We start from the raw sequence: 26,349 nt of genomic DNA on the forward strand, positions 1-26,349 counted from the left end.
GCCGCAATTATGGGCGGACACTGTGTGTGTAGGGACCTGTGTGCTCTGTGTGCCTCAGTGACCCTCCACTCTCTGACCATCCATAACCACTGACTTGTTAATTATAAAGTGGTGGCTCCTAGCGTGTAGTGTGCACTGCCCCTCTATGCATATCTGGCAGGAGAGTGATGATAAGGATACTATTCCTATACCTTTACACCGCAAACGGAATGGGAATGAATGAGCCTAGTAATGGATGCAGTGGTGTGAAAATGAATAGGTTCATGGTTCTAAACGATAGATTATTCATTGTCTTTAGTGCTTGTCTAAAAGGTAGCATTTCACACATACTGTATCTATCTTTATGGTTTATGTAGCATTCCACACATATCTATTTTTATGATTGATGTAGTATTCCACACATATCTATCTTTATGATTTATGTAGCATTTCACACATATCTATATTTATGGTTTACGAATGGCTACATTTTCTATTTCTGCTTTCTGCTTTGCAAGATATGTACACCCACCACTCACGCCAAGATCTGAGAGAATGGGAAGATTATGTTCCGTTACATGGCATATGAAAGGCTCGGTAGCTGCCAGCCGTTATTGTGTCCCATTGAGTTAAAATACTACTTGTCCTCCAAGTGAACCCAAACGTGTCGTCATTTATGTAAGAAATATCCACCTTACCACCACTATGGCTGACAATAAATCTGTATTTTTTTTCTCTTTGAAACTTGACAATAGTATTGCAGAGTATTGTATTTCATTCCCATCCTTACTGTGCCAGAAACAGACGCACATACTCTGTGCCTAGTCCTCCTATCCTCATATGTCTTAGCTTGAGATCCCTAAAACATGGATGGATTCTGTTCTGGGGGGAATGGGGGTTCCAGTGAGGCAGGGAAATTGCTTTCTCTCTCTCTCTCTCTCTCTCTCTCTCTCTCTCTCTCTCTCTCTCTCTCTCTCTCTCTCTCTCTCTCTCGGTTGCCGGGTGGTTTTGTTTAATGCGTGGCGAAGTACATCTCGCAAGCCTGATCAAACAGCCACTGTGACTCTTTTGTGGCAGCAAAGTGGTTAGCACTAGGTGTTAATAATTCCACGCGCCACACTTCCTTCTCTGGCTCTGAGGGGGAATGTAAAAGGATCTGTCAGAGACTGCTTCATCACTATCGATTCCATTTAATTCCGACTTGTGCATGAATGGCTCTGGCAGATAGGATGCAGGAGGATAACATTCTACAGTATGCCTTTGTTTCCTCTCTTTTCCATTTCCTTCTCTGTTTGAGAGCCCAAATTGTAAGCTTGGCACTAGCTGCTCTGCAAGGTTTGGCAATTATCTCCCACAGCCTTTGCACATTAAGTACGCAGGCCACCAGAGCAACTGGGTTAGCATAATGCCCAATTATTGGTAAACGGCATGGATCAATGGTAATGACAAGAGAGTGCAAAGCAAGCCATCCTCTTCTCAGTCCTTATGCTAAGACAAGCAAGGTGCTTCCGAAGCTATTATTACATGTTAATAACACAGTAGTAGGTTGATTTCCAATGGGCTCATTCTGGCTTTATAACTATAGGCCAGTGAGTTATCCTAAAAACCTGTCAGCAAACGCTTCGCGGACCACCATTATACTTTATGTGTGGTACCTTCAACGCAAGTGTTTGATCCCTCGACGTTGAGGATGAGAGCTCGAATCAGTGGTGTCACATAAAGCCCTCCAGGCAAGGCTGCTGGAACAGACACAACATTAGCCATGCAGGGAGTGGAGCTGCTGTAAACGCTTATGTAAGGGGAGCCGACGATTGCCCGGCGCATGCTAATGTACCCCCTACGACCAGACGGTCTCGGACCAGACACGGTAATGTAGCAAGGCCAGACAGGGGGGGAGTCAGGGGCAGAGAAGGTCATGACGGGGGTCTGAGTCAGGACTGATCAAGCTAGGGGCTCTTAGTGTGACTGGTCCTGGTTGACCAGCATAACAGCAGAAGGGAAGTTCTTTGTAATGTTGGAGAGGCTTCCTGGAATTGATAGTCAATGGGTTTAAATATGCCAATGAGCACTTAAAACAGAGCAATGGAAAACACAGCCCTCCCGACCACATTTCTATACTGAATACCAAATCAAAAGGTACACATCCATTTGACCATTTCCCTAAAGACGTCATTTATGCATGTGTCATGCACACTTTCCCCTAAATCAAATCTTTCCAAATAACTGGAAAAGTTAAGAGAGGCTAATGAGAGAAGCTGTGGGGAAGCACAGCTAATGGCCACAGACCCCTGATCCAACTCTACTGTTTCTTCATTGAATAACAAAACATTTACCTTTTGGCCCTCGTGTCGCCGATTTTCACAACCTGTATTTAATTCCCTTATTTGTTCTTCATCATGAGTAAGAGGAAGCTCATTATCTGAATCTCGAGGCTGGTACAGCTGGCAGCAGCCTATCATCTGAGACACAGAGGTCTAAGTGTAGCCTATAAAATCATCATTATCCTGGCGTGCTGTCGCTTGTTCGACATGATTGACAAGTCAGCCCATTAGAGTGGAAGAATGAAAGCTTGTCCTTGTTCCTTACTTAAGTGAGTTTAATGGCTTGCCCGAAGCTTTTTGAAAGGAACTTTAAGTTGTGCGTTTAGTGTTATTTTTGGCAAGGCAGTTCAAAAAAGGAGAAATATGTCTTTGTGTTTAAATAGTAATTTGATTTTAATGTTAAGATCATACAGTGAACGACTATGTTTTTAATGATATGGTAATAGGGATATATACATTTTAGTTATGATCACTGTCGGGTCATGTTTGGTGAAATACTAAGTGTACTTTATTTAGCACATAAGATCATACATTTATCTTGTCTGCTGAAAGTAATGCTTACCTTGGGGCAGTAAATGTGCCTTTGTGAGCTCCATACTGCACATTATTTAAGGTAAAATGCTTCTTAATTTGAATGCTAGCACTCTATACAGATGCAGGATCTTAATTTGATCCGTTTCTCACAGTAGGAAAATAACCCTGCAGTAACAAGAAATGTGAATTATTGTGTGTATTATAATTAATTGACATTTTTGTATGGGTTGATGCAGCACTCTCCTCCTTGGTAAAATAGCCCTTACACAGCCTGGAGGTGTGTTTTTTGTATTTTTGTATATTTGATTGAACCTTTATTTAACTAGGCAAGTAAGTTAAGAACAAATTCTTATTTACAATGATGGCCTACCCCAGCCAAACCCTAACCCAGACGACGCTGGGCCGATTGTATTTGTATGGATCCCCATTAGCTGCTGCCAAAGCAGCAGCTACTCTTCTTGGGTCCAGCAAAATTACAATACATTCACAGATTTCACAACACACTGTGTGCCCTCAGGCCCCTTCTCCACCACTACCACATATCTACAGCACTAAATCCATGTGTATATATATAGTGAGTATGTTAGCGTGTATGCATGTTTTTTTAATCTGTTTTTTAAATGTCGGCCGGTTGTGATACAGCCTGGAATCAAACCAGGGTCTGTAGTGACGCCTCTAGCACTGAGATGCACTGCCTTAGACCGCTGTGCCACACGGGAGCCAAATTGTTGGGTCATTGTCCTGTTGAAAAACAAATGATAGTCCCACTAAGCCCAATGGGATGGCCTATCACTGCAGAATAATGTGGTAACCATGCTGGTTAAGGGTGCCTTGAATTCAAAATAAATCACAGACAGTGTCATCAGCAAAGCACCCCCACACCATAACAACTCATCCTCCATTAAGGTTGGAAATACACATGCGGAGATAATTCGTTTACCCGCGCCACGTCTCACAAAGATGCAACGGTTGGAACCAAAAATCTCCAATTTGGACTCCAGACCAAAGGACACATTTCCACCGGTCTCATGTCCATTGCTTGTGTTTCTTGGCCCAAGCAAGTCTCTTATTATTGGTGTCCTTTGGGCTCAATTTTCTTAACTCTGTGTCTTCCATTCCTGTGGCGGTCCTCATGAGAGCCAGTTTCATCATAGCGCTTGATGGTTTTTGTGACTGCACTTGAATAAACTTTCAAAGTTCTTGAAATGTTCCATATTGACTGACCTTCATGTCTTAAAGTAATTATGCTGTCGTTTCTCTTTGTTTATTTGAGATGTTCTTGCCATAATATGGACTTGGTATTTTATCGAATAGGGCTGTCTTCTGTTTACCACACAACTGAGAAAAAAAAAGAAATTCCAAAAATATACTTTTAACAAGGCATACCTGTTGATTGAAATGCATTCCAGGTGACTACCTCATGAAGCTGGCTGAGAGAATGCCAAGAGTGTGTAAAGCTGTCATCAAGGCAAAGGGTGGCTATTTGAAGAATCTCAAATATAAAATAGATTTTGATTTGTTTAACACTCTCTTGGTTCCTACATTATTCCATATATTATTTCATAGTTTTGGTGTCTTCACTACTCTTCTACAATGTATAAAATAGTAAAAATACATAAAAACCTTTGGATGAGTATGTGTTCTAAAACCAGGAATGTATATATTAATAGAGCAGCTGAAATTCCAATAATATGGACACATTATGATCTAAACAAATCAGAATAAACTGCACAATTCAAAAGGTTATCAGAGTTCCATGTCAATAAGATGTCCTTTCCACGTATGTGATGGAGAGAATGAACATAGGAGGAATCGGGAGAGAGAAACCGACAGCTCAATGTCAAAAGAATAGAGCACTCAGACTTGAACCTGTCACAGAACTGACAGAATTACACTTAATGATGCAAAGAGCCAGGAGACATCCTGGGCCCCGAGGCCAGAAGCATACACTGTGTTTCCTGATCATCTTCCTTCCTATTCAATATCCTTCCCCAATTTCACAGATGATGAGATTCCGCACGGATAAACACACATGCTACCATTCACATCAAGTCCAAGTGGAAGTATCAAAAGAAAACCAAGAGGGGTGACTGAAAGCATGAAGTAAGGTCTGCTCTGAGCTTGAACCCACTTTATATCGCTCAACCAGCTTGCCCGGAATGACCTCTGGCTCATCACTCAGTGAAGTGATATTTAAAAACAGAGCCTGCTAATGTTTATGCCCTGAAACAGTGCTAGTCAGCAGAGGGACACATTGAGGGTGGGTGAGAGATTTGCATCGGACAGCATGGATGGATGATGCACATGATACAGCAATTCCCCTTAGGGCTGGGCAGTATAGCGTATTTTAAGATATACCGGTATTGATGCAATGACTGGTTTGGGTTTTTACTTTACCCTCTATAACAGTATTTGAATGTTTGGTTTGTTAAATGTGGTACGCCATGTTTATAGTTTACTTCGCTACTTGAGTCATCTCTCTGCTCTCTCTATTTGTTGTTCCTCGACCACGAGACACTTGCGTTCAGTCTGCATGGTCAATGCAGCACATGCAACAATGTTGATGACAGCAATGCTTTTTTCACTTTGCTTCTTCATATAAATCCAGTAGTGTTCTAAAATTACACTATTAGTTTGTGTTGCTTACATCTGAAAACAGATGTAGCAAACATAATTAGTTATACAGCCTGATAATACTGTGATGGTGTAGACCTAAATCAGCATGTTGTTTGTGCAACAGCACCTTCTAAATCAAAGAGGAATACAAGAAGCATTAATATGTTAGCTACATGAAGTAGCTAAGATTAAACAGTCAATGTAGCCAAAGATTATAGGGTCCCTTAGGAAACAATTATCAACACTTTGGTTCCTAAAAAAAACACTTAGGGTAAGAACCAATCATAATAACTCCTCCCTGGCATTTTCCTTCGAATTAGAATAATCATTCCATTTCCATGATTCCAACATTTCACCCAAGTGTTCTGCTCCAAATCATAAGTAAAATCGCTATTGCAACATTTGGTTCGAAATAAGGTTTAGATTGTTTGCCGATACCGTGCAGCCCTACATGGCAGTGTGGACATTTTCTCAAATGAGTGCAGGAAATACAGAAATTTATCAAAATGCAACAAAAAAAAAATTGGGGTTGAAGTTGAATTGAACCGTATAAAACAATCCGAATGGAGAAAGACCCATTTAAATCACTTAGAATGTATGTGTTGCCACCCTGAGGTCATGCACTACTTATAAAGCAAATTTAGAAATTGTATAATTTAAAAACATAAAATACTGGCAAATACTCTCATAACGTCAATTTTTTTTACAATACCGTGATTTGATATTTTGGCCATTACGCCCAGCACTAATTCCCCTGAGGACAGCGAGTCAATAGGCAAAGAGAAAAGGAAAGATAGAAGGGGAAAGAGAGAGAAAGAGGCAGAGAGAAGGGGATGTGAAGAGATGTGAGGATGGGGTGGAGGTAGAGAGAGGGGTCAAAAGGGGCAGAGAAAAGAGGAGTGTATTGAGAGGTGATTAAGTTGGAGAGATGAGAAGTGACGCCTGGAGCAAGGAATAGAGATAATATAAGAAAGAAAGAGAGGAGTGAGACGTGAGAAAGAGGAGAGCAAAAAGGGTGTGGAGAAGTGAAGAGAGGGGACTGGAGAGGTGTGAGAGGAGATAGTTGAATGGAGAGAATACTTGTAAGGCCATACCAGTGGAGAGGTGTAATGGATTGAAGAAGAGAGATGTGTGTAGGTGTATAGGTTGTTATCAATAAAATGTCACAATAATGTGCAGAGTGTTCGATTTGTTTGCTGGGGGACAAGGAGATCCCCAGCGTCGCTACAACCGTTGACAACTGTGTGCCGTTTTCAAAGGATTGTTAAATAAATGTAACTATTTGGTTGTAATATCATCACCTCATGAAGAGCCTAGTCAGAACTACACATTTCAGATTATTCCATGCAAAACAATTGTGCAAATGTACCACTATCATCAGAACTATACATAAATTAACTGTATGCTTTTCATGATCAGTAAACATGAAATGATCATGTAATTTCATATACATGAGGGTAGCCTCACACTATCTCTAAATATTGGCTATTTGAGTGATATACAATACAAGTGAACTATACCTGACCAGTATGAGTGGTTTAGGTTCATTTCCCATCCTTTTTGCCTGTCAAGCAGCAGAAGGGTGCATTTACTTCACAAGCCGCCAGTAGAGACTTGTACAGTTGGCTAAACATAGTGGTAAGTAGACCTAATGTACTTTTTTTCTCCAACATTTTCCCCTTTTCAACATGGTTTTTAAGAGTGTTTAATCAAGTTTGCTTGTTGACGGACCATGCCATGCCAAATTGACTAACTTTCAGTGGGTAAACTAGATGGCTATATTTGCTTGCTATCTATAGTGGTGATGACAGTAGTCCGACTGACAACTTTACCAGGACGAGGACTTGTCGATGTCAAGCTCTTTCCAAAAACCTAATCTCTTTGGAAGCAAGCTAAATGACACATGTTGTTTGCTTAGTTAGCTACATGCCAAATGGATAGGTTACCCTCACATGTCTGAAAATACATGATCAATTCATGTTCACTGATCATGAAAAACATACAGTTCATTTCTGTATAACTTTGATGATAGAGGTAAATTTGCACAATTATTTTGCATGGAAACTCTGAAATGTGTAGTTCTGACTATGCTCTTCATGAGGTGATGATATTACAACCAAATAGTTACATTTATTTAACAATCCTTTGAAAACGCCCCCAAGTAGTCAATGGTTTTAGCAGAGCTGGGGGTCTCCTTTCCCCCCAGCATCCAAATTGAACGCTTTGCACCGTATTGTGATGTTTTATTGATAACGACCTATAGGAGAGCAGTAGAGACTTGTGGAGCATGCAGAGGCAGGTGAACAGATGGATATGGTAGTAGAGGTGTAATGTTTGAGAAGGTTTGTTGGTATGTCCATGTTTCCAGAAGAACAAAGGAGATGTGTGAAATGCGTGCCCATCTGAGGGTGCTTCTATCACAAAGCTGTTGTTACAGGATGTGTGTGTGTGTGTGTGTGGGAGGGGGGGGGGGAGTGCGTGTTAACATGCATGTGTGTGTACAGTCGTGGTAAAAGGTTTTGAGAATGACACAAATATACATTTTCACAAAGTCTGCTGCCTCAGTTTGTATGATGGCAATTTGCATACACTCCAGAATGTTATGAAGAGTGATCAGATGAATTGCAATTCATTGCAGAGTCCCTCTGTGTCATGCAAATGAACTGAATCCCCAAAAAACATTTCCACTGCATTTCAGCCCTGCCACAAAAGGACCACCTGACATCATGTCAGTGATTCTCTCGTTAACACAGGTGTGAGTGTTGACGAGGACACGGCTGGAGATCACTCTGTCGTGCTGATTGAGTTCGAATAACAGACTGGAAGCTTCAAAAGGAGGGTGGTGCTTGGAATCATTGTTCTTCCTCTGTCAATCATGGTTACCTGCAAGGAAACACGTGCCGTCATCATTGCTTTGCACAAAAAGGGCTTAACAAGCAAGGATATTGCTGCCAGTAAGATTGCACCTAAATCAACCATTTATCGGATCATCAAGAACTTCAAGGAGAGCGGTTCAATTGTTGTGAAGAAGGCTTCAGGGCGCCCAAGTAAGTCCAACAAGAGCCAGGACCGTCTCCTAAAGTTGATTCATCAGCGGGATCGGGAAACCACCAGTACAGAGCTTGCTCAGGAATGGCAGCAGGCAGGTGTGAGTGCATCTGCACACACAGTGAGGCGAAGACTTTTGGAGGATGGCCTGGTGTCAAGAAGGGCAGCAAAGAAGCCACTTCTCTCCAGGAAAAACATCAGGGACAGACTGATATTCTGAAAAAGGTACAGGGATTGGACTGCTGAGGACTGGAGTATTTTCTCTGATGAATCCCCGATTGTTTGGAGCATCCGGAAAAAAACTTGTCCGGAGAAGACAAGGTGAGTGCTACCATCAGTCCTGTGTCATGCCAACAGTAAAGCATCCTGAGACCATTCATGTGTGTGGGGTTGCTTCTCAGCCAAGGGAGTGGGCTCACTCCCAATTTTGCCTAAGAACACAGTCATGAATAAAGAATGGTACCAACACATCCTCCGAGAGCAACTTCTCCCAACCATCCAGAAACAGTTTGGTGACGAACAATGCCTTTTCCAGCATGATGGAGCACCTTGCCATAAGGCAAAAGTGATAACTAAGTGGCTCGGGGAACAAAACATCAATATTTTGGGTCCATGGCCAAGAAACTCCCCAGACCTTAATCCCATTGAGAACTTGTGGTCAATCCTCAAGAGGCAGGTGGACAAAAAAAACACAAATTCTGACAAACTCCAAGCATTGATTATGCAAGAATGGGCTGCCATCAGTCAGGATGTGGCCCAGAAGTTAATTGACAGCATACCAGGGTGGATTGCAGAGGTCTTGAAAAAGAAGGGTCAACACTGCAAATATCGACTCTTTGCATCAACTTCATGTAATTGTCAATAAAAGCCTTTGCCACTCATTAAATGCTTGTAATTATACTTCAGTATTCCATAGTAACATCTGACAAAAATATCTAAAGACACTGAAGCAGCAGACTTTGTGAAAAATTAATATTTGTGTCATTCTCAAAACTTTTGGCCACGACTGTATGTGTTTCTTACCATAACAGAGATGTGCAGCAGGTGCATGTGTTCGTGCAGGACATGAGCAGGTTCCCGGGCCGTGGGTACGGTGGTCTGGATCAGCTGCTCAGAGGTGCTCATGGACACGTGGAAATACAGTGTCCCGTTCTCCAACCACTGCTGCTTCCAATGCACCTGAGATATGTCTGCCCCAGTACCTGACATCTCTACAGATAGAAAGAGAGAGAGAGAAAGAGAGATTTTGTGAAATAAACAATTGGGGTGTGTGTGTGTGTGTGTGTGTGTGTGTGTGTGTGTGTGTGTGTGTGTGTTTGTGTAAACAAGTGTGTGCACTTATGTGTGTGTTTATCTGTGTCTGTGAGAGGAACATGCATCTGTGGGGAAAGTGAAGTGAATGAAAGTTCAGGGGTGACCCAGAAGTCTGTGATAAGTTTTCATTAACATTCCAGTGAAGTGCTTGCTCTCTCTTAAGGTCAAGACTCGGCTGCCCCCCTAGAGGTAGATGTATCAACAGACAGTAGATAGCTTAGACTTTGCTTGCATGCTGCTTATTTGTATAAATAATTCAAATTATTAGTGTACTAACACATGGGGATAAGACAATGGGTGTCATTCCGTCCGTTAACCGTCACCTAGGATTCCATTTTATTGTCAATAGCACTGGAGAAAACGTTGCCTCACTGCGCTCTCCGCAAATCATCAAAAGTCCTGTAAACCTAATGAATACATTAGCATGAACATGCCATTGGCATTAGCATAAAGAGCTACGACACCAAAACAATTGAAAAAGGAAAGAAGGCAGCGAGAAAGGAATCCAAAAAGACGAGCCGCAACCTTGAAAGATTTTAACAAAGCCAAGTGAGATTAGATTTAGTGGGCAGGTTGGTGGGAGAAATAAAAGCAAGGAGGAAAAAAGCCAAGTTGGCCAGATAGGGATCAAAGCACAGGACTGTGATGCTATCGACTACTGGGGCTATGTGGTCGCTGGGTACTGAGACAGCCTCTGGGAGCTATGTGCTTGATACAGTATTTGTCAGGGGTGGGTGACAAGGGCAGTGACAGGGGGATGGGAGCTGCTCCCAGACCAGTGGCAGGTACAGAATGAGGGATGGCTTTCAGTGGCGCTGGTCATTAACTTACTGACTCTGGGTCAGTGGACACGGCAGGAGAGGAGTACTCTGTGAGCTGCCCTCATCACTACCACTGCCCTTCCAGTACAGGGCACACACATACATCAGGATCGCTAGGGCTTGAAGGACAGGGGTAGAAGTAGAGTGACTTGATATGGCACAGTATGGGATGGTCTCTGATACCACACTAAAGAGTCCAGATTCTTTGACAGATTTGCGGACAAGTCCTTAATTTTCTATTCCTGTGTGCCATCGCTGTATCAGAACTTCATTAACATGGGCAGTATGATCATCTACCATGAACACTAAAACAGCCATATAGAGGATGAGCTGGAAGACATGCTAACCACTGTATTATTGTGCAGGGATCTACAGAAAAGCCTCCAGAAAGTCAAAAGCCTCCAGAAAGTCCGCTTTCAGCATCTTTCCCTCTCATAAATGGTTGCTGACTGTGCAATAGTAGGATTAAAGTTAGTAGGCTGTGAAATTTCAAGCACATTGCTGTGTTTAATCTGCAGCTTCTCATATTTTGAGATTTGGCTATTGAGCTTGAAAGAGGATGTTCTCAGGTCTAACAAAGAGGTGGCACTCATCAGAGGCAGACATTTAAACGAATAGAGGGGGACAGATATAACAGAGCCGTTTTGGCTGGTAATCACTTGGGTGGACACTGTACAAAGACAAAAGCATGCCATGAGTGTTGTTATTGGGCAAACATTGAGACGTTAGCAGGATACAGAGGCTGTTGTGTGTGTGTGTGTGTGTGTGTGTGTGTGTGTGTGTGTGTGTGTGTGTGTGTGCGTGTCTGCGTGCGTGCGTGTGCATGTCTGCGTGTGTGTGTCTGTGTGTGTGTGTGTGTGTATATGTGTGTGTGTATGTGTGTGTGTGCGTGTGTGTATGTGTGTGTGTGTGTTGGTTAGTTTGCATGCCTGTGTGTGGGAAGACGAGGTTGAAGCATGTAAGCTCCCAGCAAGGGCGTCAGGGAAGGAATGTCTACCCAGCGGAGAGAAAGGACAACCCTGAGGTGCGTCATTGCAGCCATTACACAAGCCCCTGAGAGCAGGGGAGAAGCATGGCTGACTTTACACAAAGAGAATGAGAAAGAGAAACGGTTGAACCATTAGAGCTCTCTTCTCTAGAGTGAGGCGAATGCCGTATTGCATCAATACCGACCAAGGTACCAATAGTTACCAAGGTTACAGTAAAACCTATAGCAAAACATAAAAATCAAAAAAATCAAACTGTTTTTAGAGTAACATCCTTTTCCAGTTTACCCACTCGTGATCGCATTAAGCTTGCAGAACAGAGCAGACGGGATTGTTTGGAGCTTGTCCAAATCTTTGATAAAGCCCTGTTATTCTAGACTGATGCATCTGAAGGTAGCCCAGATGACCCTGAGTGAAATCTACTGAACACTCAGTATATCACTTATTACCAGGGCTGTACTCAAAGTGGCTCAACACACAGTACCCAATCACAGTTGCTATGACTGTGCGTATAGTATATGTAATATTGTATTTCAGCCATTGATTTTCATTTTCGCTCATTTTAGTCCACCATGTTGGGTGTTTTGAGGAGATGACGTTTCTCTAAAATCAACATGCGAGATTTTATTATGAAGGAAGAATGGACAAAATACATGTATTATTCTTAACGGCCTTTTCAAATGTAGCACCCAGCTGTACAAGTTTGTTTCCATTGTTAGAATGAAATTCACACTGTGAAATAACTAAGCATTTCTGAAAATGAGAACTGATTTAATCTCCACCAATATGAGCTTTACTTTAGATGCCAGTGAACAATCTGTTCCCACTAAAAATGAACAATGCAACAGTTTATGATAATAGATACAAAGAGTGTTGTCTAGTGAGTTGTGAATAACCCACTTCTCCCGAGGGTGTGAAATACTGGGATGCAGAATAACACCAAAGCTACTGTGACCGACATGGCTAAAGTCCTCTTTGTCCACACTACCATTAGAAATCCTTGAACACAGCGTTCAGTTAATGTCAGCAGGCTGACCTTTGTTTTGTTAGAATGATGAAATGTGTTGGTTATCATTCATAAATGTGACCTTTACCTTGATCAGTGTTCATAACGGCAATTGAAATGTTATTTCATACTAGAATAAAAACAGTGTGACAGCAACTGAGGAAGCACTCGGTGTTGTAGCTGAGGTGGATTTTGAAGAATGCTTGTGAAGGTTATAATGATTATTCATCTCTCGCTTTAGAAAAATTAATACCGGTAGCACACATGCTGTAAAACAATGTTTTGAATTATCGTTGTAAAGCTGAGGTCACGGTTATAGATACACATAGACAAGACAGATGCACACAGATACAAATGGAGTGAGATACACTAAACAAGGATATTTTGTGACCTATACACACACACACACATATATACGCACACACACGTCCTCCCCAAAGGTCGTTCTCATCAGTTTAAAGGTGATCATAGCTGCATGGAGTCAGTAACTGCGTGGGCTGACAATGCCGTGACAGTTTGTCAGCTCAGTAACAAGGCTGTGTCGTCTGCTTACCCTGATGAAAGCTGGCACCCTTAAGGCACTATGCTGCTTGTCATTAACCATGTGGCATGGCAAGCCAGCCAGCGAGCCTTCCGATAACGCCGCTGCCTAGCCTAGCGCCTCAGCCTGCCATGCCCATCATAATATTATGGGCAGCTGCACGTTTAATAATTCATAAGCGACAATAATGATGGACTTCCATAACCTTTTAGATTCATCTAAATATATCAGCTCAATATGCAGAGAGGATAGAAGACGGTGTCAGTCAGCGCCTCATCAGTACTGTCAGAGCATGTTACCTGATTCATTACACATATCAAACACATCTCACTGTGTTCAGGTTTTAGACATTTCTAATGTTCACTCTGAACGGCCTCACTTTTGAAACTGAGTATTGAGAGTAAAGTCTACTTTCAACACACAAACACCTTCCCCACATACTGTATCAGGAAAAATTCGGAATACTCTCGTAGAAATACATATTTGATTTGTCACCAAATGGGGGGTTGTCACTACTCCCATTCAGAAAATGCTAATACCTGTTAAGAATTGACCAATTACCATTTCCAAACGAGTTAACGTGAGATATCGGATATTTAGGCAAATACGGCATTGCCGAAAGGCTGCTGTGCCACACTTCCAGTGTTGAGGAGTAGTGAACTACATGTAGTTCAACTAGTAATTTAATTACATTTTGCAGTAGCTTGGCGGTAGTTGAACTGAATTCAAATCTAGGTAGTGTTTTCAGTAGTTAATTACTTTTTCTGCCATGTAGTGGTGTAGCTAACTACTGGCACTACACACTATGGGTGTGGTTTGGGTTAAATAGTGTTACTGTAGGTTCTGACCAAACAGAGTAAAACCTCACGGATGACTAGAAAAAGCTCAAGCCAAGTTTATTCACCCACTGGGTCATACAGCTGCAAAGACAGAAACATGTTTACACAAGTACCTATAATTATACCCTCGTACCAGGTGGAGTCAACTCTTTGCACATCTAGACAGCCAGTACATCTCTGTTGCTAGTCAGGAACTTAATTGGTTCCTCTCACTGGTGAAGTCATGGCCCTGCCTCATGCTAGAACCTTTGTGGGTGTGGAAGTATATGTGTGTGGGATAGGACTGTTCCTTCTCACTTCATCTGACCTGAACTCGGGACAAATTCCTTGCTCCTCCCAAACCCACGACTGTCCTTCTTTATCAGTGACTGAAACCAGACTGTTCCCCTTTGCCTCCCTCCTTAGGAGCCATGAGAATTAACAATAACATGTTGACAGAATGTAAACCTTCTGCACTCCCCCTTCCTCACTCAATAACTTTCCATACACCTAGTTCTTATCCATCCTCCACTCACCCCACCATATACATTCCTTACATATGTAAAGTAATCAATACGTTTTAGTATGGTACATGAATGAGTATATTTCAAGCTAGAACCCAACAGTAGGCAATCATTTCCTTTCTTTTTCAGCATCAGACCTGCCTAATTCTCACTTAATACATTGTTTATGTGTTTAATAGGCTAAATGACACATTCTGTTAACATATGACCCCAGATTGACCTGTTCTTGCAATTTATAGTCTATGACATTTCAGATTTACAGATGATCATGTTTCACAAAGTAGTTTGGATGAACTAAATTACTTTTTCAAAGTGTTGGGTTCTGACAATGTGAAATATACTTATTCATGTCACTGAGGGAGAGAGGGTCATGTATAACGTTTACATTATGTCAGGATAATGATATTGTTAGCCATCAGGGATCCTATGAGAGGGATCCTCTGGGAGGAGAAGAGACACAGTCTGGTACCAGGCACCATGATAGCTGTGAGTTGGGCAGGGAAGCGATCACATGTGGCCGGCATTGATAAGGGGAGAGAGCCATGGATTAGGCAAGAAGGGGGTTGAGGTCAGGCCCCCTTTACTGAAGAAGGAACGGTCGATTACCCCATCACTTCGTCTTCCTGTCGAAGCATAAAAGATGTAAGGATTGGAGAGAAGGAGAGAAGGAGGAGTGCATCTAAATTGGAGAATATATACTTTTTTTGATGGAAACATGTTTTGTCAAATGCAGCTGTATTGATCCTCTGAGAATAATTAAACTTTGTTAAGCTTTCATAGTGTCTGTTGAGCTTTTTACAATGAGAATTAGAACCTAACAAAATAAACATTAGTTAAGTAAACTATTTTTTTTCTTCATAGGGTTAGCTTTAGTGTAGCTTAACTTATTTCAGTGTGAAGTAATTGGTAGCTTGGTCTTTTCAGAGTAGCTTCCCCAACACTGTGCACTTCCCATTGAAATTAAACACTTAACAACTTAAAGCCACCCCAATGTCTTTATAACACTCCCTAATGAAATAGTTGGCATTCATGGACATAAAGGCCATTAAACATGGATACAATTAAAATGCGTAGTGAGGAGAAGGAGCATGTTTCAAGGCATTGAAATGTGCTAATTTCCAGCGGCACAGTTGGATCCTAACGTCCTGCCATGCCATCTACGTGAAGAGAGAGATCATATTCTCCCAGTCAGGACTGAACAGCTAAATATGTCAACCAGGGAGGAGAGAGTGAGAGTGAGAGAGAGAGAGATCATGGGCATGAGGGAGGCCATCAATGTCATATTCAGGTCCTGGCCAGTCATCATTAATTAAGGGTCAGGAGACAAGCAGCAAATACACAGATTCATGGAGATAAAATAACAATGGGCTTGATGTTATTGTATTGTGATCAAGTAAACTAGTTGAAAGAGCAATCATTTGATATGTGCAAGCTACATCTACAGCACAGGCAAATAGAATCAGGATGAATACAATATACCATAAAATGATATTATGTGACAAAGTAATATTCCCCTATATGACATGAACATATGACATGGGCATTGCACAAAGGCAGTCAAAATTACCCTCTGTCTCCCAGACAAAAAGATCTGTCACTAGGTGTCTCTCCCTGTCAGTGGGGTCTTTGAGGGCTCCTTCTGCTGTGACAGCTGTCTCTGCACTGCCTGCTGCACTGCTCAACACAGTCAGCACAGCGGTCTCCAATTTTGACGACTCATCACTTCCTAGTGGATGACCTGGTCGTGACCTCTGTACCACCCGCACACCATTGCCATCTGCCATCTCCACAGATTCATTTTTAAAGCTGCTTGACCCTAATCATCTTAGTAATGTACTGCTGCATTACTGTTGCAACACCGACAGTGGGATTTATCCAAGATATAATTATGCTGAAATATGTCTGCCCTATGCCACAGAATGTTTTTCGGGCTCTGCTGCTATTGCTGATGAGGTACAAAGGACAGCAATCACTTCAAATAGAAAACAGGAGGTCCCGTGGGATAATTGGATTCTACCAGTGTCTAGGACTTCCCCTGGGGCTAGGGTCCGGTGAGAATAAGTTATTAACAATCAGTTGAGCCAGTGGAACCAAAGGTCCATCTTTACCCCAACACCCACGCCAACTCAAACTGTGCTCAATCACAGAGCCAGCAGCAAGCATTGCTGGGCAGTGCCCACCGCCTCTAGCAGGAACCAAACACATTTCAGACTCTACTTATAAAAAGGTTCACTCCATAAGGGACCATCTGATTTATAGTATAAAATAGGTGCTTTATGACGTAACCTAGGTAACAGAGCTTTACAGAGGACGTCAGCGATAGGGACATACAGATTAACTCAGGTTTATGGCCTTGCTGTATAAAACTGGACGAGAGAATACAAATTATATGATAATATATTCATACAAATAAAACCTACCGTAGATGTTTTTTGATAGTTTACAACCATGTTACAACAGATCCTGGTTCTTTTCCCATTCATATAATAAACACTAAAACATAGAAGTAGACAAGTGCATAGAGACCCAGGAATTATAGAACAGAGTGGGTGTTATTTTTATGGTAGAACTGATTGACCTTTAGGAGCACATACAGTATAAGTCAACTAATAGTGGCCTGCTGTCTACCGCTGCTGACATGCTGCATTGAGCCCTATGTATCTCTCTCCTCTATAGAGAGCACACAAACTCCTCCTAAGCCATCTCTCTGTCTCTAGCCCAGCAGCCCAAGGTCACCTCTGTTTTACATCCAATAATAAGCCCCAGCACCTTAACAACGCTGTAAAACCCGAAGTGCCCCCAAATTAAGGGATTTAATACGCAATTGAGTAGTGATATCATTTGGTTTCAACCAAAAACCCTATTCTTACAAGGAAATTGAGTTTCATTACCCAAAACAATGCCACTCTAATTTATGTGAGGATCTATAAATGGTTTGTCTCATGCTATTTGGGATTAGGGAGGCAGCCAGCCAAAAAGGGCCTAATGTATTTAAAGTGACACATTAACAGGATAAACAGTCCCCTTATCTGCAAAGTACATAGACTCTTTTTTTTTAAATACTCCAATCCCATTAAAGGGACCATTCTCCAAATGATTGCACCATCTTCTGCTCTCAGGTTCCGGCCGTCGGCCCTCCTGCCAAAGAGTGAAGCCGGGGGTAATCATACACACATTAAGATTAACTTATCCATTGTTCTGGATTCTCCCCAATGAGACCTCGGTCAAATGTCTCTTCCTGTTCTGATCTTGTAGAGGTGGACGGATGAAATCTATTGGCAGGGATGGTGTAGGGTACTCACAAAGCCCTAGTGACAGGAGGACCCTGCAGTTAATGCCTATACTGCTATCTGGCCAGAATGTGTTGTGTATTGTACAAGCCAGACTCATATACTGTAAGTGGTGTTACTGATAGTTATGTGTAAGATGATTCACCAACATGGGAGCATATGCTTCCCACCTCACTTAGAGATCTCAGAAACAGAAAAGGTGTAAGAACCTGCATTTCCTGTCGAAGACATGCCAATGGTGTGTGCCCTTCACCTACTGCCATCATTGTACATAATAATGTATTCTTAACTGACCTACCTAGTTAGACAGAGGTTAAACAAACAAACTTTCAGACATACAGAGAAGCAAAACAAACATGCAGAGAATCAAATAGCACACACACGCACACACACGCACACACACACACACACACACGCACACACACACACGCACGCACACGCGCACGCACGCACACACACGCACACACACACACACACACACACACATCTCAGCCTTTCGTAATGCATCTGTCATCTTCTCTCCCAGATGGATTCATAAACTTGTTGGATTTCTCATTTCTCTTCTAATTACATTACTGTATGTTAATTCAGAACTTTACTATTGTCTTTTCAATTATGTGATGTAATCAGTTTTGAAAGAAAGAACGCAAGGATATATATCAGCACAAAGGAAAGTGATATCACACAGGATATAGTATGATGAATAAGAAACTCAAAATGTAGAGTTCTTCACCAATGGATTATTTACCTGTTTCAGAATTGTTAAAGCCCACATATAGATACATCTATTAGGTATTTTAGCATGCCTTAAACATTTATTGTAGGGCCATTATTCATTATCTTCTGTGTAACATAATGGATATATAGTTCTGTAGATGACAGAAAGAGAAGCTTAACCTTGAGTACACTATTGGAGATACTCACCATACCATGGTATGGTTTACAAGTATTACGGTTAATATTAATGGATATAACACCTTGGCAATAGGGGTCAGTTCCACCTCTATGAATACAGTAACAACCCTGATAAAAGAGTTGTCTCTGGTCTAATTACACTATGTAATTAGAAAATGCCCTCCTTTAAATATACTACTACTAACATTTATGGCCTAACATTAAATGTAATCAGGTAGCAGCACTACAGTAGAAAAAGCTGACCTCTGCTCACTATATTGCAAATGTTAAAGGCACGTCATAATCCTATCACCAATCAATTGGGACCAAGTTACTATAAAATGCATACATTTTTTTCCATCTGTGTTTTGAGCAGGAGTAAACTAGTAGTTAGGTAAAGGAGCTTTTTATTGCTTTTTGCCAAGTCACTATGAAAAACCTGTCATACGGAATTTATATGTTCAAATCAACCCGGTTAGTTGAGGTAATTGAGGTAATATGTACATGTAGATAGAGGTAAAGTGACTATGCATGGATAATAAACAGAGAGTAGCAGCAGCGTAAAATGGGGAGTGTGGCTGGGGACAATGCAAATAGTCTGGGTGGCCATTTGATTAGGTGTTCAGGAGTCTTATGGCTTGAGGGTAGAAGATGTAAGACGCCTTTTGGACCTAGACTTTGCAATCCGGTACCGCTTGCTGTGCGGTAGCAGAGAGAACAGTCTATGACAAGGGTGGCTGGAGTCTTAATCAATTTTCTGGGCCTTCCTCAGACACCGCCTGTTATAAAGGGCCTGGATGGCAGGAAGCTTGGCCCCAGTGATATACCGGGCCGTATGCACTACCCTCTGTAGTGCCCGGCGGTCGGAGGCCGAGCAGTTTCCATACCAGGCAGTGATGCAACCAGTCAGGACGCTCTCAATGGTACAGCTGTATAACTTTTTGAGGATCTGAGGACCCTTGCCAAATCCTGAGGGGGAATAGACATTGTCGTGCCCTCTTCACAACTGGCTTGGTGTGTTTGGACCATGATAATTTGTTTGTGATGTGGACACCAAGGAACTTGAAGCTCTCAACCTGCTCCACTACAGCCCCGTCGATGAGAATGGGGGCATGCTCGGTCCTCCTTTTCCTGTAGTCCCCAATCATCTCTTTTGTCTTGATCACGTTGAGGGAGAGGTTGTTATCCTGGTACCACACTGCCAGGTCTCTGACCTCCTCCCTATAAGCTGCCTCATCGTTGTCGGTGATCAGGCCTACCACTGTTGTGTCATCAGCAAACTTAATGATGGTGTTGGAGTCGTGCTTGGCCGTGCAGTCATGGGTGAACAGGGACTACAGGAGGGGACTGAGCACGCACCACTGATGGGCCACTGTGTTGATGATCAGAAGTGGCAGATGTGTTGTTACCTACCCTCACCACCTTGGGGAGGCCCGTCAGATAGTCCAGGATCCAGTTGCAGAGGGAGGTGTGTAGTCCCAGGGTCCTTAGCTTAGTGATGAGCTTTGAGGGCACAATGGTGTTGAACGCTGAGCTGTAGTCAATGAATAGCATTCTCACATAGGTGTTCCTTTTCTCCAGGTAGGAAAGGGCAGCGTCGAGTGCAATAGAGATTGCATCATCAGTGGATCTGTTGGGTCGATATGCAAATTGGAGTGGGTCTAGGTTTCTGGGACAATGGTGTTGATGTGAGCCATGACCAGCCTTTCAAAGCCCTTCATAGCTACAGACGAGTGCGGGTCTGTAGTCATTGAGGCAGGTTACCTTGGTATTCTTGGGCACAGGGACTATGATGGTCTGCTTGAAACATGTTGGTATTACAGACTCTGTCAGGGACAGGTTGAAATCGTCAGTGAAGCCACTTGCCAGTTGGTCAGCGCATGCTCGGAGTACACGTCCTGGTAATCCGTCTGTCCCAGCGGCCTTGTGAATGTTGACCTGTTTAAAGGTCTTACTCACAACGACTACGGAGAGTGTGATCACACAGTCGTCTGGAACATCTGATGCTCTCATGCATGCTTCAGTGTTGCTTGCCTTGAAGTGAGCATATAAGTGTTTCCCCTCATCTGGTAGGCTCGTGTCACTGAGCAGCTAACGACTGTGCTTCCATTTGTAGTCTGTAGTTTGCAAGCCGTGCCACGTTTCACGAGCATCGGAGCTGGTGTAGTACAATTCAATCTTAATCCTGTATTGATGCTTTGCCTGTTTTATGGTTCGTCGGAGGGCATAGCGGGATTTCTTATAAGCGTACAGGTTAGAGTCCCGCTCCTTGAAAGCGGAATCTCAGTGCGGATGTTGCCTGTAATCCATGGCTTTTGGTTGGGGTATGTAAGTACGGTCACTATGGGGACAATGTCATTGATGCACTTGAGGAAGCCAGTGACTGATGTGGTGTACTCCTCAGTGCCATTGGAAGAATCCCGGATTTGACCATTTCCTTATTGAGCGAGTCACTGGTACTTCCTGCATTAGTTGTTGTTTGTAAGCAGGAATCAGGAGGATAGAGTTATGGTCAGATTTGCCAAATGGAGGGCTTTGTACGCGTCTCTGTGTGTGGAGTAAAGGTTGTCTAGAGTTTTTTTTCCTCTGGTTGCACATTTAACATGCTGGTAGAAATGAGGTAACACGGATGTAAGTTTCCCTGCATTAAAGTCCCCGGCCACTAGGAGCGCCGCCTCTCGATGAGCATTTTCTTGTTTTCTTATGGACTTATACAGCTCATTGAGTGCAGTCTGAGTGCCAGCATCGGTTTGTGGTGGTAAATACGAAAAATATAGATGAAAACTATTTTGGTAAATAGTGTGGTCTACAGCTTATCATTAGATACTCTACTTCAGGTGAGCAAAACCTAGAGACTTCCTTAATATTAGATTTCGTGCACCAGTAGTTATTTACAACTAGTTACAGACTGTCACCCCTTGTCTTACCGGAGGCAACTTTTCTATCTTGCAGATGGACCGAAAACCTTGCCAGATATATGTTATCCATGTCGTCGTTCAGCCACGACTCGGTGAAACATAAGATATTACAGTTTTTAATGTCCTGTTGGTAGGATAGTCTTGATCGGAGCTTATCCCTTTTGTTATCCAATGATTGCACGATGGCTAATAGGCCATCAGATACTTACAAGGCACCCCAACCAAATTTCCTGATATCGCCGTCTCATCTTCATGTGAATGGCGGGCATTTGAGTCTTGTCGGGTGTCTGAAGTAAATCCTTCGCATCCGACTCGTTAAAGAAAAAATCTTCGTCCAGTACAAGGGGGGTAATCGCCGTCCTGATATCCAGAAGCTCTTTTCGGTCATTAGAGACGGTATCAGAAACATTATGTACAAAATAAGTTACAAATAATGCAAAAAACACACACAATGTGGTAGTAATCAAAGGTACAATTGAAGCATTATTGGAGGGGATTTAGTAATTATCAAAAGTCATTGCTACATTGAAACTGGCTGAATCTATTTTACACCACACTTCTCATTCCATTTCCGGATAAGTCCGTAACTTTTTGGAAACCCCCAGAAGCTGAATTTGATTGCTTTTAGTGCTGAAACTTCCAAAGGACACACTTCCTGTAATTGCAATTTCCAATTTCCATTTGAGGGTATGTTTTTAGGAAACTGAATGCATGGGATTTTCAATGACTTGAGTGTTGTCCTTCCATTGCAATTAGTTATAAATATTAGAACATGACAACAAAGGAATCAAAGCTCTTTAACATTTTCAAAGCTGTTCCGACTGCTTGCTCATGGATCTACAGTAGCAGATTAATGAAAATAAAGACTGCCATTCTACATACTTAGATGTTGTTTTCATGTTGTTACTTTTAAACTTGTTCCTCCAAAGTTTAAATTTAAATTTGTCAGGATTTCATTGATATAGTAGATTTAAAACAATATTACAACTAGAAATAGTATTGTATTTGTGACAGCAATGATGGTATTAATAAGTAAACAAACACTGCATGGTATTATACATTTTGATAAGAACAAAGTTAAGTAAAAACGTCAGGGGTGCGTATGGAGAAAAATGTAGTTAACAATCTTGCACCCTAGGTGTGATGTTAATAAAACAATTTCCTGTCTTAGTCAGAACATTTGATGAGTCACTTGTCAAGTATTTGCAGCTAAAGGAATTATCCCCCGCTGTTCATGTTAACCTTATCCACAGGAGGCACCTGAATTCAGAAAGACGTGATTAACATACTAAGCACTCTCAACTAGTTCCACAGACTAAAGAAATGAGTGAAAGACATTTATCAGAGACCACACTACAATGGTCAAAGTGTCCTCTAGCTGTAGTCACTAAAACATTGTCCTTGTCCGATTCCAATTCAGCTCGGGAAAGCCCTCTTAAAAGGGACTAAGTACCAATAAATTCACTTTAAGACCTCATGTCATTTTCTCTAGTCAATAAAATTATATCTGAATATATACTACACTTTCGCTTAGTCGTTGACCATTCTCTGGACATAAGTACCTGGGAAATAAGGTAGAGAATACAGAATTACTTCTTTCAGACAGTATGAGCGGTGAGATTATCAGACAGTACCTGTCCTCGAGGGTCAGCCAGTTCAGATATTATACTTTTCCATTAGTAACAGACTACGAGCTGGAAAACGGTGGTCTATCCACTTAGCTCGGTAATGAGATCAGAGGAAGAATTAAAAACAGAATGTTGAAACCTTAATATGATAGTCCATTTAAATTAAAGGGCTGAAATCTTACAGGCTGAGCCTGACAGTAATTTTGAACATTACTTTCTCAAGGACTTTAATAGAGTTTCAGTTCACATAAAGGATGTCTCTAGACATAAAAGACGGAACTAATCAATTCAATTGAATACTTTAATCTGGCGAGTAAATTTTGTTTGCTGTTTATTGAGTCTTCCGCGAGAGAGCTCCAATCGACATAGTTCACGCAGCTCATCATTTGTGCTCAACTTTGTAATGGTCGGGAAATTGAAAGGTATATCGAGAAGTATAATGTAAGCAATTAAAGGTGCGTTATAATGGTTTTGTATCATTTCAGCTAGTAGTTTTGAAAGTAGCACTCGAGCTAAAAACTGGTCCCCTTAAATTGTGCACAGTTCTGTACGTCATTGTTCTTGATCCTCTGTGCTGTGCTGACCTGATCCTGCCTCCCACTTTAACTTGCATTACACATCATTCCACCCACCAATCAACATTGTCCATTAGTTTGGTTGTTGTAGGCTAGTTCCTGTTGTAGCATGCATTGTCTCCTCAGACTAGTATGGCAAACAAGCAAGTGTAATAATGTCATTATATACAACGGAAAATGTATACTTATTTGTTTCCAATAAATGACTTGCCTAGTTAAATAAAGGTTAAAAGAAAATTAAAATAAATGAATAAATGAATAAAATGTCCTACTTAAAAGTAATGTATTAATTATATCATATGCCTAGTAATGAATGATTATTCGCTGGCAATCAACAGAATACCTGTGTGAAAAGTTTATAAATACAAAAAGTGGAAACATGGAATTATTTGATTTGGATGGATAGTTGACACAACATAAAGGTAGGCCAATATTTTCTTATCTAAAATTCGGGTGAAAGTTTGCAGTATACATTTCTGGAGTGCGTCAAATACATTTTATCAAATGTTGTTTTATTTGTCACATGCTTCGTAAACAGGTGAGGACTAACAGTGAAATGTTTACTCATGGGCCCTTCCCATCAATGCAGATATTTGAATAAATAATAACACAAGGAATAAATACACAGTGACTAACAATAACTTGGCTATATACACAGGGTACCAGTACCTAATCTATGTGCAGGGGTATGAGATACTTGAGGAAGATATGTACAAACACAATGCATTCGGAAAGTATTCAGACCAATTGACTTTTTCCACATTTTGTTACGTTACAGCCTTATTCTAAAATTGATTAGATTGATGAGGAAAAACAACAATCTACAGTTGTGGCCAAAATTTTTGAGAATGACGCAAATATACATTTTCACAAAGTCTGCTTCCTCAGTTTGTATGATGGCAATTTGCATATACTGTACTCCAGAATGTTATGAAGAGTGATCAGATGAATTACAATTAATTGCAAAGTCCTTCTTTGCCATGCAAATGAACTGAATCCCCAAAAAACATTTCCACTGCATTTCAGCACAGCCACAAAAGGATCAGCTGACAACATGTCAGTAACCAAGGTGTGAGTGTTGACGAGGACAAGGCTGATTGAGTTCAAATAACAGACTGGAAGCTTCAAAAGGGGCGGCAGGGTAGCCTAGTGGTTAGAGCGAGTTCAAACCCATGAGCTGACAAGGTACAAATCTGTCGTTCTGACCCTGAACAGGCAGTTAACCCGCTGTTCCTAGGCCGTCATTGAAAATAAGAATTTGTTCTTAACTGACTTGCCTAGTTAAATAAAGGTAAAAAAAAGATATTTAAAAAAAAAAGGAGGGTGGTGCTTGGAATCATTATTCTTCCTCTGTCAACCATGGTTACCTGCAAGGAAACACATGCCGTTATCATTGCTTTGCACAAAAAGGGCTTCACAGGCAAGGATATTGCTGCCAGTAAGATTGCACCTAAATCAACCATTTATCGGATCATCAAGAACTTCAAGGAGAGCGGTTCAATTGTAGCCTTCAGGGCGCCCAAGAAAGTCCAGCAAGAGCCAGGACCGTCTCCTAAAGTTGATTCAGCTGCGGGATTGGGGCACCACCAGTACAGAGCTTGCTCAGGAATGGCAGCAGGCAGGTGTGAGGGCAGCAGGCAGGTGTGAGTGCATCAGCAGGCAGGTGTGAGTGCATCTGCACGCAAAGTGAGGCGAAGACTTTTGGCAAGGTGTCAAGAAGGGCAGCAAAGAAGCAACTTCTCTCCAGGAAAAACATCAGGGACAGACTGATATTCTGTAAAAGGTACAGGGATTGGACTGCTGAGGACTGGGGTAAAGACATTTTCTCTGATGAATCCCCTTTCCGATTGTTTGGGGCATCCGGAAAAAAGCTTGTCAGGAAAAGACAAGGTGAGAGCTACCATCAGTCCTGTGTCATGCCAACAGTAAAGCATCCTGAGACCATTCATGTGTGGGGTTGCTTCTCAGCCAAGGGAGTGGGCTCACTCACAATTTTGCCTAAGAACACAGCCTTGAATAAAGAATGGTACCAACACATCCTCCGAGAGCAACTTCTCCCAACCATCCAGGAACAGTTGTGACGAACAATGCCTTTTCCAGCATGATGGAGCACCTTGCCATAAGGCAAAAGTGATAACTAAGTGGATCGGGGAACAAAACATAGATATTTTGGGTCCATGAAACTCCCCAGACCTTAATCCCATTGAGAACTTGTGGTCAATCCTCAAGAAGTGGATGGACAAAAAAAACACACAAATTCTGACAAACTCCAAGCATAGATTATGCAAGAATGGGCTGCCATCAGTTGTTGATTGACACTATGCCTGGGTGGATTGCAGAGGTCTTGAAACAGAAGGGTCAACACTGCAAATACTGACTCTTTGCAAAAACTTAATGTAATTGTCAATAAAAGCCTTTGCCACTTATGAAATGCTTGTAATTATGCTTAAAATATCTAAAGACACTGAAGCAGCAAACTTTGTGGAAATTAATATTTGTGTAATTCTCAAAACTTTTGGCCACAACTCTACACACA

The 26,349-nt window shown here is 41.8% G+C and overlaps 1 protein-coding gene across 1 annotated transcript in view; it reads right to left on the minus strand.

The window, feature by feature from the left end:
* LOC110509815 (astrotactin-2) overlaps positions 1 to 26,349 on the minus strand; it is a 457,880-nt gene that overhangs the window by 368,835 nt on the left and 62,696 nt on the right. The window contains exon 2 of the mRNA XM_036967227.1: positions 9,522 to 9,709. Coding sequence (XP_036823122.1) covers positions 9,522 to 9,709 — 188 coding nt within the window. The remainder of the gene's footprint in view (positions 1 to 9,521; positions 9,710 to 26,349) is intronic.

This window comes from Oncorhynchus mykiss, chromosome Y (genome assembly GCF_013265735.2).
Source record: "Oncorhynchus mykiss isolate Arlee chromosome Y, USDA_OmykA_1.1, whole genome shotgun sequence".
NCBI classification, from domain to species: domain Eukaryota; kingdom Metazoa; phylum Chordata; class Actinopteri; order Salmoniformes; family Salmonidae; genus Oncorhynchus; species Oncorhynchus mykiss.